Genomic DNA, 19,645 nt, shown 5'->3' with positions numbered 1-19,645 from the left:
TCCCGCATCGCAAACACTATAATAAAATTTTTAACCCCTAATCTGCCGCTCCGGACATCGCTGCCACTAGAATAAACATATTAACCCCTAAACTGCCACACTCCCGCCTTGCAAACACTAGTTAAATACTATTAACCCCTAATCTGCTGCCCCTAACATAACCGGCACCTATATTATACTTATTAACCCCTAATCTTCCGCTCCGGACAACGCCGCAACTTACATTATATTTATTAACCCCTAATCTGCTGTCCCCAACATTGCTGCTACTAATTTAGTGTGTTTTTTTTGTGATTTAGCTAATTTAATTTATTTAATTGTATTTAATGTAGGGAATTGATCAATTGTAGTGTAGTGTTAGATGTTATTGTAACATAGGTTAGGTTTTATTTTACAGGTCAATTTGTATTTATTTTAGCTAGGTAGTTATTAAATAGTTAACTATTTAATAACTATTCCACCTAGTTTAAAAAAAAATAGAAACTTGTACAATTATTAGTTATATTGTAGCTGTTGTAGGGTTTATTTTATAGGTAAGTATTTAGTTTTAAATAGGAATAATTTAGTTAATGATAGTAATTTTATTTAGATTTATTTAAATTATATTTAAGTTAGAAGGTGTTAGGGTTAGACTTAGGGGTTAATAAATTTAGAATAGTGGCGGCGACGTTGGGGCGGCAGATTAGGGGTTAATAAATGTAGGTAGGTTGCGGCGACATTGGGGGCGGGAGATTAGGGGTTATAAATATAATTTAGGGGTTAATAAGTATAATGTAGGTGGCGGCGATGTCCGGAGCGGCAGATTAGGGGTTAATACATATAATGTAGGTGTTGGCGATGTCGGTGACGGCAGATTAGGGGTTAATAAGTGTAAGATTAGGGGGTTTTAGACTCAGGGTTCATGTTAGGGTGTTAGGTGTAAATATAAAATGTGTTTCCCCATAGGAATCAATGGGGCTGTGTTACTGAGATTTACGCTGCTTTTTGGCAGGTGTTAGACTTTTTCTCAGCCGGCTCTCCCATTTGATGTCTATGGGGAAATCGTGTACGAGTACGTACGACCAGCTCACCGCTGACTTAAGCAGCGCTGGTATTGGAGTGAGGTATGGAGCACAATTTTGCTCTACGCTCACTTCTTGCCTTTTAACGCCGGGTTTGTAAAAACCCGTAATACCAGCGCTGTAGGAAAGTGATCGGTGACAATAAACTGCACGGTAGCACCGCACAGCTCATAACGCAAAACTCGTAATCTAGCTGAATGTTAAGAAAAATGTACATGGTAATGTAAGGACACATAGGAAATAATATCACACACCTATATTGAGGTTACAATGTGCCATAATCTCCTCTTTTTCATGTTTAGATAAGTAAGTCTATTGGAATGCAAGATCGAATGAGCAAAGGTGACTGTAAATAAAGATTAAAGATGGATATTTTATTAAATTACTTTGCATCAGAAAGAAAGTATGTCTGAAGGGTTATCCATTAAAGTTGATGCTTGGACAACTACATTCTGTTTTGTGCATGGGGGAGGGGCCCCTTCAATGCAGTGCACTTCCCAAAGCCTTAAAGGGACAGTAAAGTCAAATTTAACTTAAATGGATTGAATAGAGCAACTATCCAATTTACTTCTGTTATCAATTTTGCTTAATTTTCTTAGTATCCTTTGTTGAAAAACAATCCTAGGTGAGCTCAGGAGCATGCATGTGTCTGGCAGCAGTGTTTGCAACAAGGTTTATAGCAATGTTATAAATGGATGCAAGCACTACTGCCATATACTGCTATAGATCTGTTGGCGCTCTACAAATTCCTGATAATAATAATAATAATAATAGACACGTGCATGCTCCTAAGTTTCTATTAGCCCACCTAGCTGTACTCTTCAAAGCATATAAAGTGAATAAAGCAAATTTAATAACATAAGTACATTGGAAAGTTGATATGCTCTATCTGAATCATGAACATTTAATTTTCACTTTACTGCCCCTTTAAAGCAAATACTTTCAGCACTTGTATTTTTGTTGAGGATTACATATTTGTCTTTATAATTTTATACACTTTTTTTATTGCAAAGTGAATCACTGTCCTAATTTATCATTTTGTTATCTGTGATACAAGAGAGCTAAACTAAATTGTATGTTTCAATAAAACCAAATGAACCGTTGGTTTCATTGGTTGGTTACAGTTGGGCAACGACCTACTTACAGCAAAATCAAAAGGCCACTTCTCTCTGCCTAACCTTGCTTGATCTGTTCGTAGCCTTTGATACTGTTGACCACCCTCTTTTGCTCCAAACCCTACAATCCTTTGGCATTTGTGACACAGCCCTCTCGTGGTTCTTTACCTACCTTTGAAACTGTACCTTTATTGTAGCCTTCTCTGGGGCCTCCTCTGCCCCGTTGGGGTACCGCAAGGCTCTGTCCTCGGTCCCCTTCTCTTCTCAATCTACACGTCATCATTAGGTTCCCTAATAAAGTCCAACGGGTTCCAATATCATTTGTATGCAGATGACACACAAATCTACTTCTATGCACCAGACCTATCTCCTTCCTTGCTAACCCATGTCCCTAACTGACTTTCTCATATCTCTTCCTGGATGTCCTCTCACTACCTCAAGCTAAATCACTTTAAAACTGAGCTCCTTATTTTCCCTCCTTATTCCAAAATCTCCATCCCCAATCTCTCCGTCGACAACTCTAGCATTACCCCTACCCCGCATGCCTGATGTCTTGGTGGCACACTTGACTCAGATCTTTCTTTCACTGCTCACATTCAGTCCTTGGCTAAATCCTGCCGCTTCCACCTTAAAAACATCTCTAAAATTAGACATTTCCTTACACAAGACACAACTAAGATTTGAATCCACTCTCTCATCCTTTCCCGCCTTGAGTACTGCAACTCAGTCCTCTCTGGTCTCCCCAGCTGCTGCCTAGCTCCTTTACAATCCATAATGAATGCCTCTGCTAGGCTCATCTTCCTTAAACATCGCTCTTCATCTGCTGCACCTCTCTGCCAATCCCTTCACTGGCTTCCTCTTTCCTCCAGGATTAAACACAAAATTCTCACTCTGACATACAAAGCCCTCAACTGCACTGCTCCCCGCTATATCTCAGACCTTATCTCCACATACTCTCCCTCCCGTCCCCTTCACTCTGCTCATGACCTCCTACTCTCCTCCTCCTCTCCTCCTTTGTTACCTCCTCACACTCCCGCTTACAGGACTTCTCCAGACTGGCTCCCATCTTGTGGTACTCTCTGCCTCGCTCCACAAGACTCTCCCCTAGTTTTGAAAACTTCAAGCACTCCCTAAAGACTCTACTGTTCAGGGATACATACAACCTACACTAACCTTTCTTTATACAGTTTCCTCTCCTCCATTGCTATCCCCTTGAAACCTCTTAGCATGTAAGCCTAAGAGCCATGCTGCTTGTAGATAACCTTCTTTAGAGCTGACTACAACAGTGTGACTCTTGGCCGGGCCCTCTACCCGTCTGATCTCTATAAATGTTTCCTTGTATTTCACCTATGTTTATTGTGCTGCGGAATCTGTTGGCAATCTACAAATAACCGATAATAATAATAACCAAGTTAATGGTTTGGGGAATTAGACTCCAAGTAATACACTGAGCTTTGAACCCTTATTTTATACTTCACCATGACTGCAAATAAAGAAGCTTTGTTGGGGGACAGTGTACGTCATAGATTTAACCACAGAAAGTCTGCAGGTTAAGTTAAAGGGACAAAAGTGCAAAAAATGAAAGAAACTGCTCTTATGTGTATGACTAATTGTATTAATGCATATAACTGTTAAAATCAGTGCAATGCTGAGACCAAGCTGAACATGTGGTGAGCCAGTTAAAACAGGCATATGTGTGTAGCCGCCAATTACCAGATATCTCACTGTAGTTCTTCACCTGAGCCTACCTTGGTATGATGAAAGTTTATATTTGACTACCATGTCCCTTTAAATGCCATGGAAGCAACTCATTACATTTGGTGACCGGTATAATTTAAAAAAAAATTAAATGCACTTTGCTAATATTATACTTTGTTACAAAAAAAGCGAAAATTAACATTGTTTTCATTTGTTTTGTGAATTCCTCAAGCCATATATTGTATTAGATCATTCTTTCTTCTAAACGTTATACCCTTCTGCTCTGTGCATACCATTTCTAAAATGTAACTTAAATCAGTTGGGAATTTTAATATAGTTTACATTTCTAATATTTAGAATTATTGTTCACATATCATGATTATTTTTGTTTTTCTAAAGCTGCATGTGAAAGACAGTCAAATACAAAAATTAATTCACTCTATAATCTTGTGCCATTTCTTCCCTTTGTAGACAAAGAGTCGAAGGAACAAGAAGATCCAACTACATCAGAAATGACTGAAGCTAATTTTCAGGGTAAACATCGTAGACGATATATCCCCCTTACAGACCAGAAAGTGGAAGCTATGAACAAAGATCGCAGGAAGAAGCAGTCCTCCTCCAAGATTATAACTATGGAAAACAAAGCTCAGCCTCCTTCCTCACCAGAACACAGTACTGAGTCAGAATTGGTGAGTAAAATACAAGTCTGAGTTAATCTAGCATTTTAAAAACACTAGGATCACTTTAAAGAAATATAAAATACTCCAAATCCAGCAAAATAAATGAGGCATTTTATTAAAGGTATGTTTTAAATCATGCTTAGTAGTTACTGTTGCTTTACTTTTTAGGGTCCTTGCCGCAGACAGATGGAAACTATTTTGCAGGATATGAAAGGGTCTTATCGCATGTTTCCAAGAGCATTTTACCTTCCTAACTGTGACCGCAAGGGCTTCTTTAAAAGGAAACAGGTATGCTATTAGCATTCATGTGTGTGTATATATTATGATTTAATTTTTTTTATAATCTTAGATTATAATCTCTGATTGTCAACACAAAGACTGTTCAATTTCATGTATCAAAGCTGCTCATGTATTTTTGTGAGAAAAAGTTTGTGAACCTTTCAAATTACCTGAATTTCTGCATTGAGTAATTATATGTGGTCTGATCCAAGCCACAGGGATAAACAAAATGTGATTTAAGAAAAAACACACAAATAGTTGTACTTTTCAGTTTTTCATTGAAATCAATCACAGTGCAGGCTGGAAAATATAAGTGAACCTCTTTGCTAATAACTTCTCCAAAAGCTATTTGGAGTCCGGTATTTAAGTTAAGGAACAAATTTAAGTTAAAAACAAATTTATTACAAATGAACAAAATTTGGGACTGTTGTTACTCTCCTTAGATGTGGGCGTCCTGTACAGATCACTTCAAAAGTACACTAGGCAATCCTGAAAAAGGTAAGAACCCAAGAGTAACAGCAAAAGACCTTCAGAAAACTCTACAAACTGTGAAAGTATTTTCCTGTGTCCACTATCCGAAAAAAAACTGAACAAGAATGGTGTTCACTTTTTCCAGCCTGCACTGTGGACAATTATTCAATGTCTTCAATAAAATTGGAAAGTGCGGCTATTTATGTGCTATTAGTTTAGTTAGATTGTGTTTGTCTATAATTGTGACTTAGATGAAGATCAGACCATATTTTATGTAGAAATCCAGATAATTCCAAAGGGTTCACAAATGTTTTCTTGCAACTGTATGTGTGTTATACTGTATGTATATGTCTTTCTTGGAATATTTATGGATAAGAAATACATAACATATACTATAATATTAATATACTATAGTATATAATAATGTAATATAAATGTTGATTTAAGTTAAAGAGACAGTGAAGTGAAAATTAAACTTTCAAGATTCAAATTGAGCATGCAATTTTAAACAAATTTCCAATTTACTTTATTTTACTTATTTTCTTTGTTTCCCTTGTTGAAGAGTAATCCTCAGGAGCAGCAATGTACTACTGGGATCTAGATAAACACATCTGGTGCACCAATGATAAGAAGCATATGTATTGCTACCGATCACAGCTAGCTCACAGTATTGCATTGTTTCTAAGCCAATCTAGGAATGTTTTTCAACAAAAGTTTACAAGAGTACAAAGCAAATTTGACAAATGAAGTCAATTGGAAAGTGGTTTAAAATGACATGCTCTATCTGAATCATAAACATTTAACTTTAAGTTTGCTATCCTTTTTAAGAAATTTGTATTTACCCTTTAACATACCCTGTACGTCGCTGGTCTTGTTGCTATTTTAGGAAGCCTGCAGGAGGGAGGAAGGCTTCACTTACGTGGTCGTTAAGGAGTTAAAGGGGCATAAAACCACATTTAAAAAGGGCTATATAGCCCAACAATATAGATTTGCCACATATTATTATCAAACAATTTTCCTTAGAGCTATAATATTATTTTAACTCTAGACTGGTTGCTCACAGTCAGAGACCTTCTTAAGACCTGACTCATTTGAACTTTTAGGATTTGTATTTTTTTTTTACCTAATCCTTGCGCTAAATAACCCAATATAAAGCTAGGCTTTACATCAATTTAAAATATTCTATTTTATTAAGTGAACCTCCCAGATTAAAAAGTTGTTTAGGGTTTTAAATATGAGATACTTCATTTCAGGCAGAATATTTAATTATGTAATGCTAACAAAAGTAAGCTTTTTATATTGGATATATTTTTTAGATAATCTTGTTAGTTTTATCAATGCTGGATTGCTGTTGTATTTTTTTTACTGAGCATTGGGTCTGTGGGGATCCCTATCAGTTTATACTGCATAAAGTGATGGTAAAATTTAACTAATCAAATGTCATATATGGAATCTTTGCCATTAAAAAAGTATGTGTACTTTTTTTTGTTTTTAATCAATCTGTGAAAGGGTTAAATTAGTTCATACAGCAATGGTTTTATTGCAATATTATGCCGGCCCACTTGGATGAACTCCTTTTTTTTTATTTCTTTTTTTATTAGGACCATTTCAGTGAACATCCAATCAACATGTGTGTCATTTGACAATCTTGAAGTCCAGCCCCTTTTTAAGCCCTTAGAAAGCCTATGTATAGAATGGGTGGGACTGCTCTATACATGACAGCCCAGCCAAAAAAGGGAAAAAGGGAGGCGGTGGAACAGACAAGATTATAAATCTTTTATTAGTTTTTACTTGCAAGCTAATATATTTTTCATTGCAACATTCTTGTAGAGCGAAAATTACCATCACTTTAAGCATATGTTATTATCTTCAACAAAAGCAGGTTAATCCCTGCACTACAAACCATAAACTAAGTATTACAGTGTCCTAGAAATAAATATACTCATCAAAGATTACACCTATGTTTAAAGGGACACTGAACCCAATTTTTTTCCTTTGTAATTCAGAGAGAGCATGAAATTTTAAGCAACTTTCTAATTTACTCCTATTATCAAATTTTCTTCATTCTCTTGGTATCTTTATTTGAAATGCAAGAATGTAAGTTTAGATGCCGGCCCATTTTTGGTGAACAACCTGGGTTGTCCTTGCTGATTGGTGGACAAATTCATCCACCAATAAAAAAGTGCTGTCCATAGTTCTGAACCAAAACAAGCTTAGATGCCTTCTTTTTCAAATAAGGATAGCAAGAGAACAAAAAATGGATAATAGGAGTAAATTAGAAAGTTGCTTAAAATTGCATGCTCTATCTGAATCACGAAAGAAAAAAATTGGGTTCAGTGTCCCTTTGAAGGGACGTTGAAGTTGCATCATTACTAGTCCTTGTTGTATTGGAGCTATTAAAATACTGTGTGCTCCCTTGTTTTAACTGTCATGCCCCTGATCTTGGAGTAAAAAAGTCAAACAGCAGACCATACAGTCATGTACTGCCACAACCATTTGAATGAGTAATGTGTTCCTGTGTCATTTTTGAAGGAAAGAGCCTAAATCCCTGAGCACATGCTCATTAACTGTACACTCTCATCTGTGACAACCTTTATCTGTGAATGTTTTCCTATTCATTGCCTTTTATGAAAAAGAACAGGACCAGCAATCTTTCATCGGAATTGTTTAATAATGAAAAAACAGGGAATCTGGAGCTAAGCTAATGTGCAGAATTATATAACATTATTTCCTAGGTTTACTGGCCCTTTAAGTGTTTTGGAAGCAATAAATTAAATTGAATTCATACACCCTCTATGTTCCTATAGACATTTGATGTGATAATTGATTTTAAAGGAACATTCTAATACCAAAAAATTGACGTGATCTAACACACAGATAAAGTCCAATTTGGGAGCTGCAAGTCCTGCAGTTCCAGAACAGGTCACATCTGGTCAGGCAATCAGTAGCCGCATTCACACAACCCATCACTTTGCAGTCATTTTCTGCTTGGGTACTGAAATGCTTGTAGCTCCTGGGCAAGACTCTATCTCTCTGTTTAAACCAATTTTTAGAGTTAAACATACAATTTAATGTATTCAGAAATTAATTTTAGCATGTGGTTTTTGCTTTAGACCATCCCTTTAACCACTGTACATAGGCAGTGATCTCACTAACAGTCCACGTTACATTATTAAATTTACAGATTTCAGTTACATTTGGTTAATAATTTTCTTGTCTTTGTAGTGCAAACCTTCAAGAGGCAGAAAGCGCGGAATCTGCTGGTGTGTAGACAAATATGGATTGAAGCTTCCTGGGAGCGATTACGCAGCTGGAGATTTGCAATGCCACAGTTTTGACAGCAGCAACATAGAATAAACCAATTCCTTACACGCTAATGCCTGGCAATGATCACTTAAGGGGTTTTTCAAATGATTTTGTTTTGGGGGTTTTTGGAAAATTTCAGAGGGATAATTTTTGTTCCTTTTTTATTTCTTTTTTCATCCAATTGGCAACAAAAATATTGGAACCTTTTTATTGTGAAGAAAGGACAGCGATTATAGTTGCCGAGGAGAAAAAAATGAATAAACTTAAAAACCACGGCACAAAGCTTGACGAAACAAGAAAGTGAATATACTCTAATGTTAAGAGCAGGAAAAAGGGGCAAGCTCTGGAATCCCCATGAAAAAGCACTGTTGCAAAATTCTATTTTTTATTTTATTATTTTTTTTTATTATTGAATGCTTTTTTCCCTTTATTTTATGAGAAGGGGGGAAGTACTGATATGCTTGTGTTCAGTACCTTACAATTCTTTTTCTTTAATCAACTGATGGACTGAGAATGAGTGTGGCACATGTTAAACATTTCATACAGCGCGTTTGTCTTTTTAAAGTTTGTTATTGCTTGTATTTCTTCAGAAATAATAATCAATGTGGGGTCAGTTAGAACATTTTCTATCATTACTCCTAAAAAAACACACACATATACATACATACACATATATATATAGTTTTAAAAGTAGGTCCAGTCATATACACCTATTTCAGACTTCTTTGTGATTATTTTGCTCACAAACGGATGCATTCGAAATTCTTCAACAGTGGTGCAATAATTAAATTCTGTGCAGACGTTTATGACTTTCTAAAAACACTCTCCATATGTTGATTATTATGACTTGAAGACAATATTAGTAGTTAGTTGTGACAATGCTTTTCTTTGTTTTTATTGACTCTGTTTCATTATAAAAAAAAGTTACAGTATCTGTTTTTGCTGCACATTCTGCATAATGTCACATGAGCTTCCTTTTCAGCCAGTGAAACTTTGGCGAGGTCAGAAACACATAACTGGCATTCACAAACTCTTGAATGCATAGAAAAGCATATTGGGCTCCTGTTTGCTTTCCCCCAAAGCAATAAGTCATTAGTCTTATTTGCTGAAAAGCTGTGATGTAGTATGTGGGTTTTTTTTGTTTTTTTTTTAATTGCAATGCAAAATGTTATTATACACTTTGAGTTATTTCTATTGCAACAATAGAGTAAGAAAATGTTAACCCTTTTGCTTCTGGAGGGTCTTGCAGTACATTTCAGTTGCTAGCACTTGTTAAAAATGACCTTTTCTTTTAACTTATTCACTGTTGAAGGAGCTTGTGCCTCATGGCAGTCCCCTCCAGCTTTGCAGGGTCACATTTTTAGTAGTTTTTACTTGCTGACACTTTATTAAAACTCCTTCCTTTAGGGCAATAAGGAACTATATTAGCTGATTATATTGTGACAATGCCCCTTGTGGAAATCTTGGTGCTTTTTTTTATGACGTTTCAATGGTTTATTGGAAAATATAAGCTATAATGATGGGTTGCATACTATTTGCATTTGGAACTGATTGAGTTAACCTCTTTCTTGCTGACAGAGCATATGGTCTATTGCAGAGCAGAGGGCCACAAGTTATTTAGCAGTGAAAAGGTCTAAGCGACTCAAGCTTTAAATGAAGGCTTTTGTCACCACTTTGCTTGTAACATAGCCAGAAACAGCTTTTTGTACTGCATGAGTTCATGCTGAAATAGGCACAAAATAATTGGAATTACTGACTTGAGATGGGATGGACCATATGAACCTATAGAAAATGTATATAGGTTAATAATGTTAACCTAAGTCTGTTGGTTGTAGAATGTAAACTTCCGTGTAGTTTGCAAAAAATGGATTAGTTTGATGATTGTCCTTTTTTTTTTTCTTCCTGAAATACAACGATCAATACATCTCTCCAGTATGAGGATTAAGGGCAGATGGTGTAGGGTATAGATTTGTAAACATTTTAAATGCATTCATTTTTGACAAAGCGAATATACCAGCAATTAATACTTGACTCATATGTTTGTGTTAGACATTGGACTCTACTAATCACATTTACAATATGAAGATTATATTCTTCTCTTTAAAACAAAAATCAAGATAGTTTGGCATGTAGAAACTGAACTAAAGTCCTTTCCATTGCCCTGTTTAGTCCTGCTAAATGTTTTCACTATATGCCCTGCTGGTGCAGTGAGACCTGATTCTGTCTTCTTTGGAGACTTATCTTTTTAATTTGATTTTAAATAAATTTGCCTTTTGATTGAAATATTTCAGATAATAGATATGCTTTTGATCTTGATGAAAGAAAAATTCAAAGTTTTTAGTTTCCTTTCTTAATTGGGCCATTTAGCCTCTCTAAATTACAGGGATCTTCAGCTTTCTTGACTTTATTTGACTTTCTATGGACTTGGTTAAGACCTGTGAGAACCTATCATTCCGCTCATCTAAGATCATGCTCATCTATGCTGAGGACTTGTGGATCTTGAAAATATTATTGCTGTATCACATGAAAGATAAAAGTGGACAGTGTGGATTTTTGTTACTTATTTTATTACATAATAAATTGTTGAATATGGAAAATTTAGCAATGTTCATGTGAAAGTCAAAGGAGATTGTTTGGGGAAACAGGTTAATCTGCTATTATAACCACTGTATGGGACTCTACATGCCAATAATTTGTGCTTTGTGTTTTACAAATTTCTTGTGCAAAACAAAGTTTCTTACATGTCTGTAACTTCTTATGCCTTAAAACATTGTTTATAGCAGCAAAGTTTTATATTTTGTAATAAACCCGACCACAGCAAGTGTAGGTATCAATAATGTAATCTCATTTCTTTAGATAAACATCCCAAAGTTGAATCCAAATATGTAATCATGGAGTATCATAGTGCAAACCATAAAATGTAAAGGGAGTTAACAACAAATATTTCCCCACAATTAAAGGGACATAAAACCCATTTTTTTCATGATTCAGATAGAGCATTTAATTTTAAACAAGTTTCCAATTTACTTCAACTAGCCCCCAGTAGTGTATTGCTCTTAGAACACATGAGGTGAGCCAATGGCAAGAGGCAAATGTGTGAAGCCACTAATCAGCTGCAAGCTCCCAGTAGGGTATTGCTGCCCCTAACCCTACCTAGGTCTGCTTTTCAACAAATGATACAAAGATAACAAATGCAATTTTAAACAATTTTCCAATTTACTTCTGTTATATAATTTGATGTCCTTTCTGAATCATGACATTTTACTTTTGACTTTAATGTCCCTTTAAATTGAAAAGCCCAGTTTACAATGTTGTCTTTAAAGTGACTTAATTATGTATTTAAAACTATTTTTTATTTTAATGGAAAACCTGGGATGGGATATGTATGTGCAGACAAAAGGCGTTTTTGGGTGAAAGAATAACATAAAGATTGTTCAATATGAGCAAGGTGGAGGCTGACAAATTGTTTGCCTTTCATAGTCAGAAAGAGTGTAAATTTTAAAGGGAGACTAAAGGCTAAAATTTTCTTTCACTATTCAAATAGAACATATGATTTTAAACAACTTTCCAATTTTCATTCTATTACTTAATTTGCTTTGTGCCTTCGGTATCCTTTGCTGAAAAGCATGCCTAGGTAAGCTCAGAAGCAGTGACACACTACTGGGAGTTAGCTGCTGATTGGTGGCTGCACATATTTGCCTCCTGTCATTGGCTCACCAGATGCTCATTTAAAGGGCCATAATACCCAAATGTTTAAACACTTGAAAGTGATGCAGTATAGCTGTAAAACGCTGACTAGAAAATATCACCTGAACATCTCTATGTAAAAAAGAAATATATTTTACCTCAAAAGTTTCTCAGTAGCCACATCCCAAAAAGGACTTCTAAGCAACAAATCAGTATATCTGTCCCGTGACAGCAGAAGGAGCGAGCTTTCGTGCACACTCATCTTATTTGCCTATTCAGTGTAAGGAAGTTTACTATGAAATCTCATTAAAGTTAAGTGAAATCTCATGAGATCACAGTAAAATAGTTCATGACCTCAGCACTGCTGATGCTGATTGACTACTGTTCATTTCTTCATTTTTTTTAAAAAAAATTTTTACCTGCACCTGGGCTGCAGCTGAGTATAACTTTTTACACAGAACTTACTCTGCTGAGCTGAGGAAGTTGTGAGCTAAAATATCTTCCTTTTTTACATAGAGATGCTCAGGTGATATTTTCCTGTCAGCTTTTTAGAGTTATACTGCATCAGTTTCAAGTGATTTAGCATATGAGTATTATGTCCCTTTAACTCCCAGTAGTGCATTGCTGCTCTTTCAACAGTGGTTACCAACAGAATTAAGCAAATTAGATAATAGAAGTTAATTGGAAAATTGCTTAAAATTGCATGTTCTCTCTAATCATGAAAGAAACATTCTGGGTTTAATGTCCCTTCATAGTTTACCTGCTTTTCTAGGGGTTTAAAAAAAAATATTATAAATTTCAGAAATGTGTTTACCACAAGAAATGTTCAAAATATCCAAAGAACACAATATCCTATATAAAAAATACACAGAAAGGAAAACCATGCAACACTGCCTTACACCTAATTAAAAACCAAAAATAGCCAAATTAAAATGATAAACTTGATCAAATGAACTTGCCAATATATAAAAATTCAGTCAAACAAAAAAAATAATAATATATATATATTTTTAAGATTAAAGTATTCTCTTATCCAGTCAGTAGAATAAATATTTTGGATCTATTTCTAAAGTAAGTAATTTTATTTGTATCTTTACCAATGTTGTGTTTAGGTGAATAGGTTTATTGCTCAGTTTTACTTTCCTACATATTCTTTACAATATCCCTGAACTGTAAAACACTTTATACAACACCTTTTTTTTCTTTTTTATATCAAAATAAATATTTGTATTTTTTTAAATTAAACAAAAAAGGGATATTTGTGTTTTTGTAAGGGCCATACATTTACTGAAACTTGGCAAGTTTGTTGTAATTTGCAAAATATACATTTTGCGGTGGCATTTGGCAAGAGATGTTAAAGGGAAACAACACATTTATTAGTATTAAAAGAAGATTAGAACACAGTAGAATTAACCATTATTGTTGGCTAAAATTATTTGGTATAGAGCTTTATTAACTTTGTACAAGATAATGGATTTTCAGGAATCATTTATATTCCTTCAATAGATTTTTTTTTTTTTTTAACCTAGTAGAGGACTTTTGTGTTAACATTACAATTTGGCTAGAACCCCTTGAAAGTTAATTAAATAAAATGTATAACTACTGTGGGTGGAACTGGTGCTTTTTGAAAACTTAGCAAAGTAGATTTAAAAGATTGTATTTAAAATTGTATTCATAATAATATCCAATGAAAACAAGTTTTGTTTAAATGGTATCTGTTTGTGGAGAACATAAATGATTCAATTAAGCCAGATACATACATATATTATAGAACCAATAAGTGCTGAAACACAAAATATCCACAAAAAATGACACTTTTGCACAATTCTAGAAGCAGTACAATAATGTAATGGCTATTCAAATTCATTTATAAAGGGGTTGATACTAATATATATATATATATATATATATATATATTAGAATAAGTTGCAATTAAATACCCCATGTGCTGACACGTTGCGAAAGGTTTATGACGATTAACATAATTGTGAAAAAGATTTTGCTTAAAATGCAATATAACCTTGTTGTGTTTTTTTGTTTGTTGTTTTTTATTTTGTTTTTTTTTAACCACTACTTCAGGAGTAATTTTTTTGCACTATTTTTACCTTTTTTTATATATATATATATATATATATAATTCCTTTTTCATATTTTCTCTTCCAGTGAACTCATTTACAAACAGTTAACCATCCATATTGCAGCGCTCATTACCTGCATTGGAACTGTATTTTCATAACCTTTATAACCAGTTTTTAACACATTATCCACAACATCCATTTTGCAATATATTGTACATTACTTATGTTTTCTTCTTTACAATAAAATATTCATAATTAAGCTGGTGTACAAAAGCAAACAATTTGTGGATTGTAAGTGTTCTGTTTAACATTTTGTACTTAATAAAAAAAATCAAAAAAAATCTCACATTTTATTACAGAAAGTGAAGATTGCTATATGCTATTTATTCATCTTATAATTTATGTTACTCCTTGATCTTTGTCTTTTTGTCATGACAAAGCATTTATTTAATAAAGTTATGTATTCAAGTTTTTTTTTTCTAATGGATGATTTGGCAACAAAGTTCAAGTTGTAATCCTAACTAGTCTACTACTTAAGCAGCATTCTATGTAAAATGTATGCTTTTCAAATGTTGGGGGGGGGGTTTGGATGATCACTCACTGCAATGCCTAAAAGTAGAATTAAGATTGTACTAAGACATTTTTGAGTGTTTTTTTTTTTTTGGGGGGGGGGTAAACTTTTATTTGGGTAATATACCTTAAGTAGATCTGAATATATAAAGCATCAAAATGTCTACAGTGTCATTTATGCATGCTTATAAAAAAAGATAGGCAAAGACATTCCAATTATGGCAAACCTAAGGTTTACGCTAATAAAGCACAAACATCACTAGGTAAGATCATTTACATAGATACATTTGTCTGTGAACACATTTTCCCTGTGTTTATTTTGAATGTGATGTCATTAAAGGGGCACTGAACCCAATTTTTTTCTTTTGTGATTCAGATAGAGCATGCAATTTTAAGCAACTTTCTAATTTACTCCTATTATCAATTTTTTTTTTTGTCGTTCTCTTGCTATCTTTATTTGAAAACAAAGGCCCTTTTTGGTTTAGACCCTGGACAGCACTTGTTTATTGGTGGGTGAATTTATCCACCAATCAGCAAGAACAACCCAGGTTGTTCACCAAAAATGGGCCACCATCTAAACTTACAGTCTTGCTTTTCAAATAAAGATACCAAGAGACTGAAGAAAATTTGATAATAGGAGTAAATTAGAAAGTTGCTTAAAATTGCATGCTCTATCTGAATCACAAAAGAAAAAAATTGGGCTCAGTATCCCTTTAAATGTGTTGAGATTACAGGAACAGCAGAGCTCCTTATCTTATCTCACTAACTCTATACACAAAGGCAATACTTGGGTATTGAAATATTCATTAAAGGTGGATATTTAAATTAGCAAAACCACCTTTGTCAATTGCAAGAATAAATCTTAAAGGGACACTGAACCCAAATTTTTTTCTTTCGTGATTCAGATAACGCATGACATTTTAAGCAACTTTCTAATTTACTCCTATTATCAAATTTTCTTCATTCTCTTGGTATCTTTATTTGAAATGCAAAAATGTAAGTTTAGATGCCGGCCCATTTTTGGTGAACAATCTGGGTTGTTCTTGCTGATTGGTGGATAAATTAATCTTTCTTTTTCAAACAAAGATAGCAAGAGAACGAAGAAAAAATTACATGGTCTTTCTGAATCACGAAAGAAATAAATTGGGTTCAGTGTCTCTTTAAGTAACCAATTCCAATACATTTAATACTATGCAGCTGGTATAACAAGTTATTGGGGATCCATTAAAGGTATAGAAAAGTCAAAATAAAATGTGGATGGATGAATTTCAATTTGAAAAAAAGCATTTTTGCAGTATACTTTAATTACCAGAAATGCTTCTAGTAAAACGTATTACTGTTTTTCTGCAGCATACGCACATATCCTGTCAGGGGCCATGCACAAGTATTTAAGCACCACACTGTCTCAGAGAGTCAGTAGTGGCTTGCATGAGACAAATTACATCTTCACAGAAGCAATACGCCACCACCTCTCTGAGTAGACAGTGTTTGAATACTGGTGCATAGCCCTCACAGCATGGGCAAGATTACATACAATATGCGGCATCGCCCATAAAAGCCGACAATGCCGGTTTTTACACGGTTTTGGTATCGCATATGCAGTGCCGCGTATAAATGCGAAGCATATATTTCACCCGTCGCCTGCAATCTTTACTCCCATAAGCTAACAGAACCGCGTCGCAAATTGGTATCACATATTCAGCAAGGACTTACGCAGCAAAAATTGAGCAATTTAATTCCATTTTTACCTCACCACACAAAGGCAGGCGCAGCAAGACTTGCGCTGAATATGTGAGCAACGTAACTGCCTGAAAATAACTAACACCTAACGCATGCACAATATCTACCTTTCAACCGCCAACCCCCACCGCAATAACTAATAAAATATATTAACCCCTAATCCGCCATTAACCCACATCGCAATATGCCTAATAAATGTATTAACCCCTAATCCGCCATTCACCCACATCGCAATCTACCTAATAAAACTATTAACTCCTAATCCGCCATTAACCCACAAAGCAATAAACCTAATAAAACTATTAACCCCTAATATGCTATTAACCCACAATGCAATAAACCTAATAAAACTGACCCCAATCCACCATTAATCCACAACGCAATCAACCTAACAAAACTATTAACCCCTAATCTGCCAAACCCATACAACGTAATAATCCTAATAAATCTATTAGCCCCTAATCCGCCAAACCCACACAACGCAAATAACTAAATTGCTGAGCCCCCTAACCTAACACCCTCTAAATTAATCCCAATTACCTAAATTAAAAATGACTAAATTACAATTAAAATAAAAAAGCTAACATTTCTTAAAAATAAAAAACTAACATTAAATTAATCTAAAATTACAAAAAATAAAAAGGTCTAACATTACATAATAAAGTAAACCAAATTATCAAAAATAAAAAAATTAAACCTAATCCCTATGAAAATAAAAAAGCCCCCGAAAATAAAAACACCCCCTAATCTAATACTAAACTACCAATAGCCCTTAAAAGGGCCTTTTGTAGAGCATGTCCCTAAGTTTAAACAGCTCTTTTCCTTAAAAAATACTAAGTACCCCTCTAACAGTAAAACCCCCCACCCACCAAACCTCCAAAAATAAAAAAACTAACACTTAAAAATCTTAAACTACCCATTTCCCCTAATGGGGCATTTGTATGGGCATTGCCCTTAAAAAGGGCATTCAGCTATTTTAAGAGTGCCCAATAAATTCCTAATCTAAACCCCCCCCCCCAAAAAAGCCTAAGTCTAATAGGATATAAGGGTTGTACGTGTTGGGTTTATTTTTGGGAGGCGGGTTAGACTTTTACAGGAGATTTTACATTTTTTTTATTTTCTTAGGTGCCGACAGTTTCTAAAGTACCGTAAGTCACTGGCGACTCTAGATATTTGTATTTACGCTCATTTCTGGTCATCACTAGGTTATGCGACTTACGGCACTTTATGAATTGCCGGTGGGGTTTGTGTGATACTCCGATATGCGAGGTGAAATTACAGGCGGCGCAGGTTTCAGCAGTTATGCTGAAGCCTGCGCTGCATATGTAATCCTGCCCCATATGTGCGTATGCCTCAGAGAAATATTAATACATTTACTAGAAGCATTTTTGCTAACGGAAGTATATTGCAAAAATGTTTCTATTTCAAATTTAAATTGACTTATGCACATTTTAATTTTTAGCTTTCTATCACTTTAAGGGCAACAAAGATGGTACAGTGTCCCTTTAAACATTATTATACAGAAAATAAATGTTAGATATAATTATGCATTCAAAATAAAGATTAGCATATGAATAATTACAGGGAAAGGGGGCAAAATAAATAATGAAGGTATATTGCAAAGTTTTTTATTTGAAATACTTTTTATTGAGGTTTAAAATGTAGTAAAACAGATAAATGATATTACAAAAATCATATAGATATGTAGAGAGAAGAACATATTGGTCACCTGAACCACATCATATAATCAAATCTGTTTCATTACAGAAACATTAAACATGTTGAAGATAAACCTCGCATTTTTGCTTTTTAACCTCAAAAATAATATAACATATTAAGCTTCATATGAACCCCAAATAATGCAAAAGACAAATAACAGTCTGTGGCTCATAATAAAAAATAACTAAAAAGTGTAAACAAAAAGCACATCTGACTCTGAGCCATCTAGATTTGGGTGTCTTGTTAGGGAGGGGATATTCCAAAATGTGGTATGTGTTTAGGGAAACCGCGCAAAAGGACCCTGAACACTATCACACAGTGCCAGAGTTCTATATAGGGGGAAGGGAGAGGGATATGGATGGGGCGGAGCCTAATCGTATAACATAATAAGAATTCACCTGGATTTACTAATAATGTTAAGGACATTGTTCAGCCCATTACAGCATATCTAGAAGTGTGAGGGGAAACATCAGTAATGTAAAATTTCAGCCTTTAGCTAGTCAACCACTGCTGGAGGTACAAATAGCTGGTAACCTACCCTATTGCTGTTATTAAGTGAAGAGTAAGACTATTCAGTAATTTGATCATAAACAGCAGACAATAAAAAGACTAGGAAATGGAAATATATTTTAAATCAAAGTAGCCTCCATATAATAAGGTATTTGTCTCCATATCAGCAAAATAGAGTATAGACTGCGTTGGTTCTGCGTAACCATAGATATATCTGCATTAATATTGATACATTTTATTGTCTGGGTGTGGGCCCTTACACCCAACAGATAAACCGTATAGATATAACTTTATATAAATAAGTGTCCCTAGCTAAAGGATAATATATTGAGCTCTGTGGGTTTAACACCCAGCTAAAAGTGTAGGCTTAATGAGACTCATACATATGCAGGGCAATAATATATTTAACCGTGGTTTATATCTGAAGCAATCCTTAGCAGGGATGTATAAATCATTACAAGCATAAACAGAATCAATATATCAGGCTATTATAAGTTGTGTTATGTATCTAGTGCCTTATTTATCTAGGGGCATGATATAATATGAATGCTTATTAAGAGGGCTAGAGCTAAACCATCAAGGTGGACATTATGGGATAGTTTTACCACCTTTCACCTATATCACTTGACTACAGCAGTCAAAAAAGGTTCAGCACCTTGTTATTAACAAGACAAATATATTAATATAATAACAGAATAGAATAGTGTCCCTTCATAGAATAGCAACAAACA

At 34.5% G+C, this 19,645-nt stretch overlaps 1 protein-coding gene across 1 annotated transcript in view; it reads left to right on the top strand.

The window, feature by feature from the left end:
- Window positions 1-14,843, top strand: part of IGFBP5 (insulin like growth factor binding protein 5) — a 33,539-nt gene extending 18,696 nt beyond the window's left edge. Inside the window, exons 2-4 of the mRNA XM_053698115.1 lie at window positions 4,346-4,563; window positions 4,723-4,842; window positions 8,530-14,843. Of these exons, the coding sequence (XP_053554090.1) occupies window positions 4,346-4,563; window positions 4,723-4,842; window positions 8,530-8,661 (470 nt within the window). The 3' untranslated portion in view covers window positions 8,662-14,843. The remainder of the gene's footprint in view (window positions 1-4,345; window positions 4,564-4,722; window positions 4,843-8,529) is intronic.
- The last annotated feature ends 4,802 nt before the right edge of the window (window positions 14,844-19,645 follow it).

Source organism: Bombina bombina, chromosome 1, assembly GCF_027579735.1.
Source record: "Bombina bombina isolate aBomBom1 chromosome 1, aBomBom1.pri, whole genome shotgun sequence".
NCBI classification, from domain to species: domain Eukaryota; kingdom Metazoa; phylum Chordata; class Amphibia; order Anura; family Bombinatoridae; genus Bombina; species Bombina bombina.
Note: the sequence above shows the minus strand (reverse complement) of the source record. Positions and strands in the feature narration are given on the sequence as shown.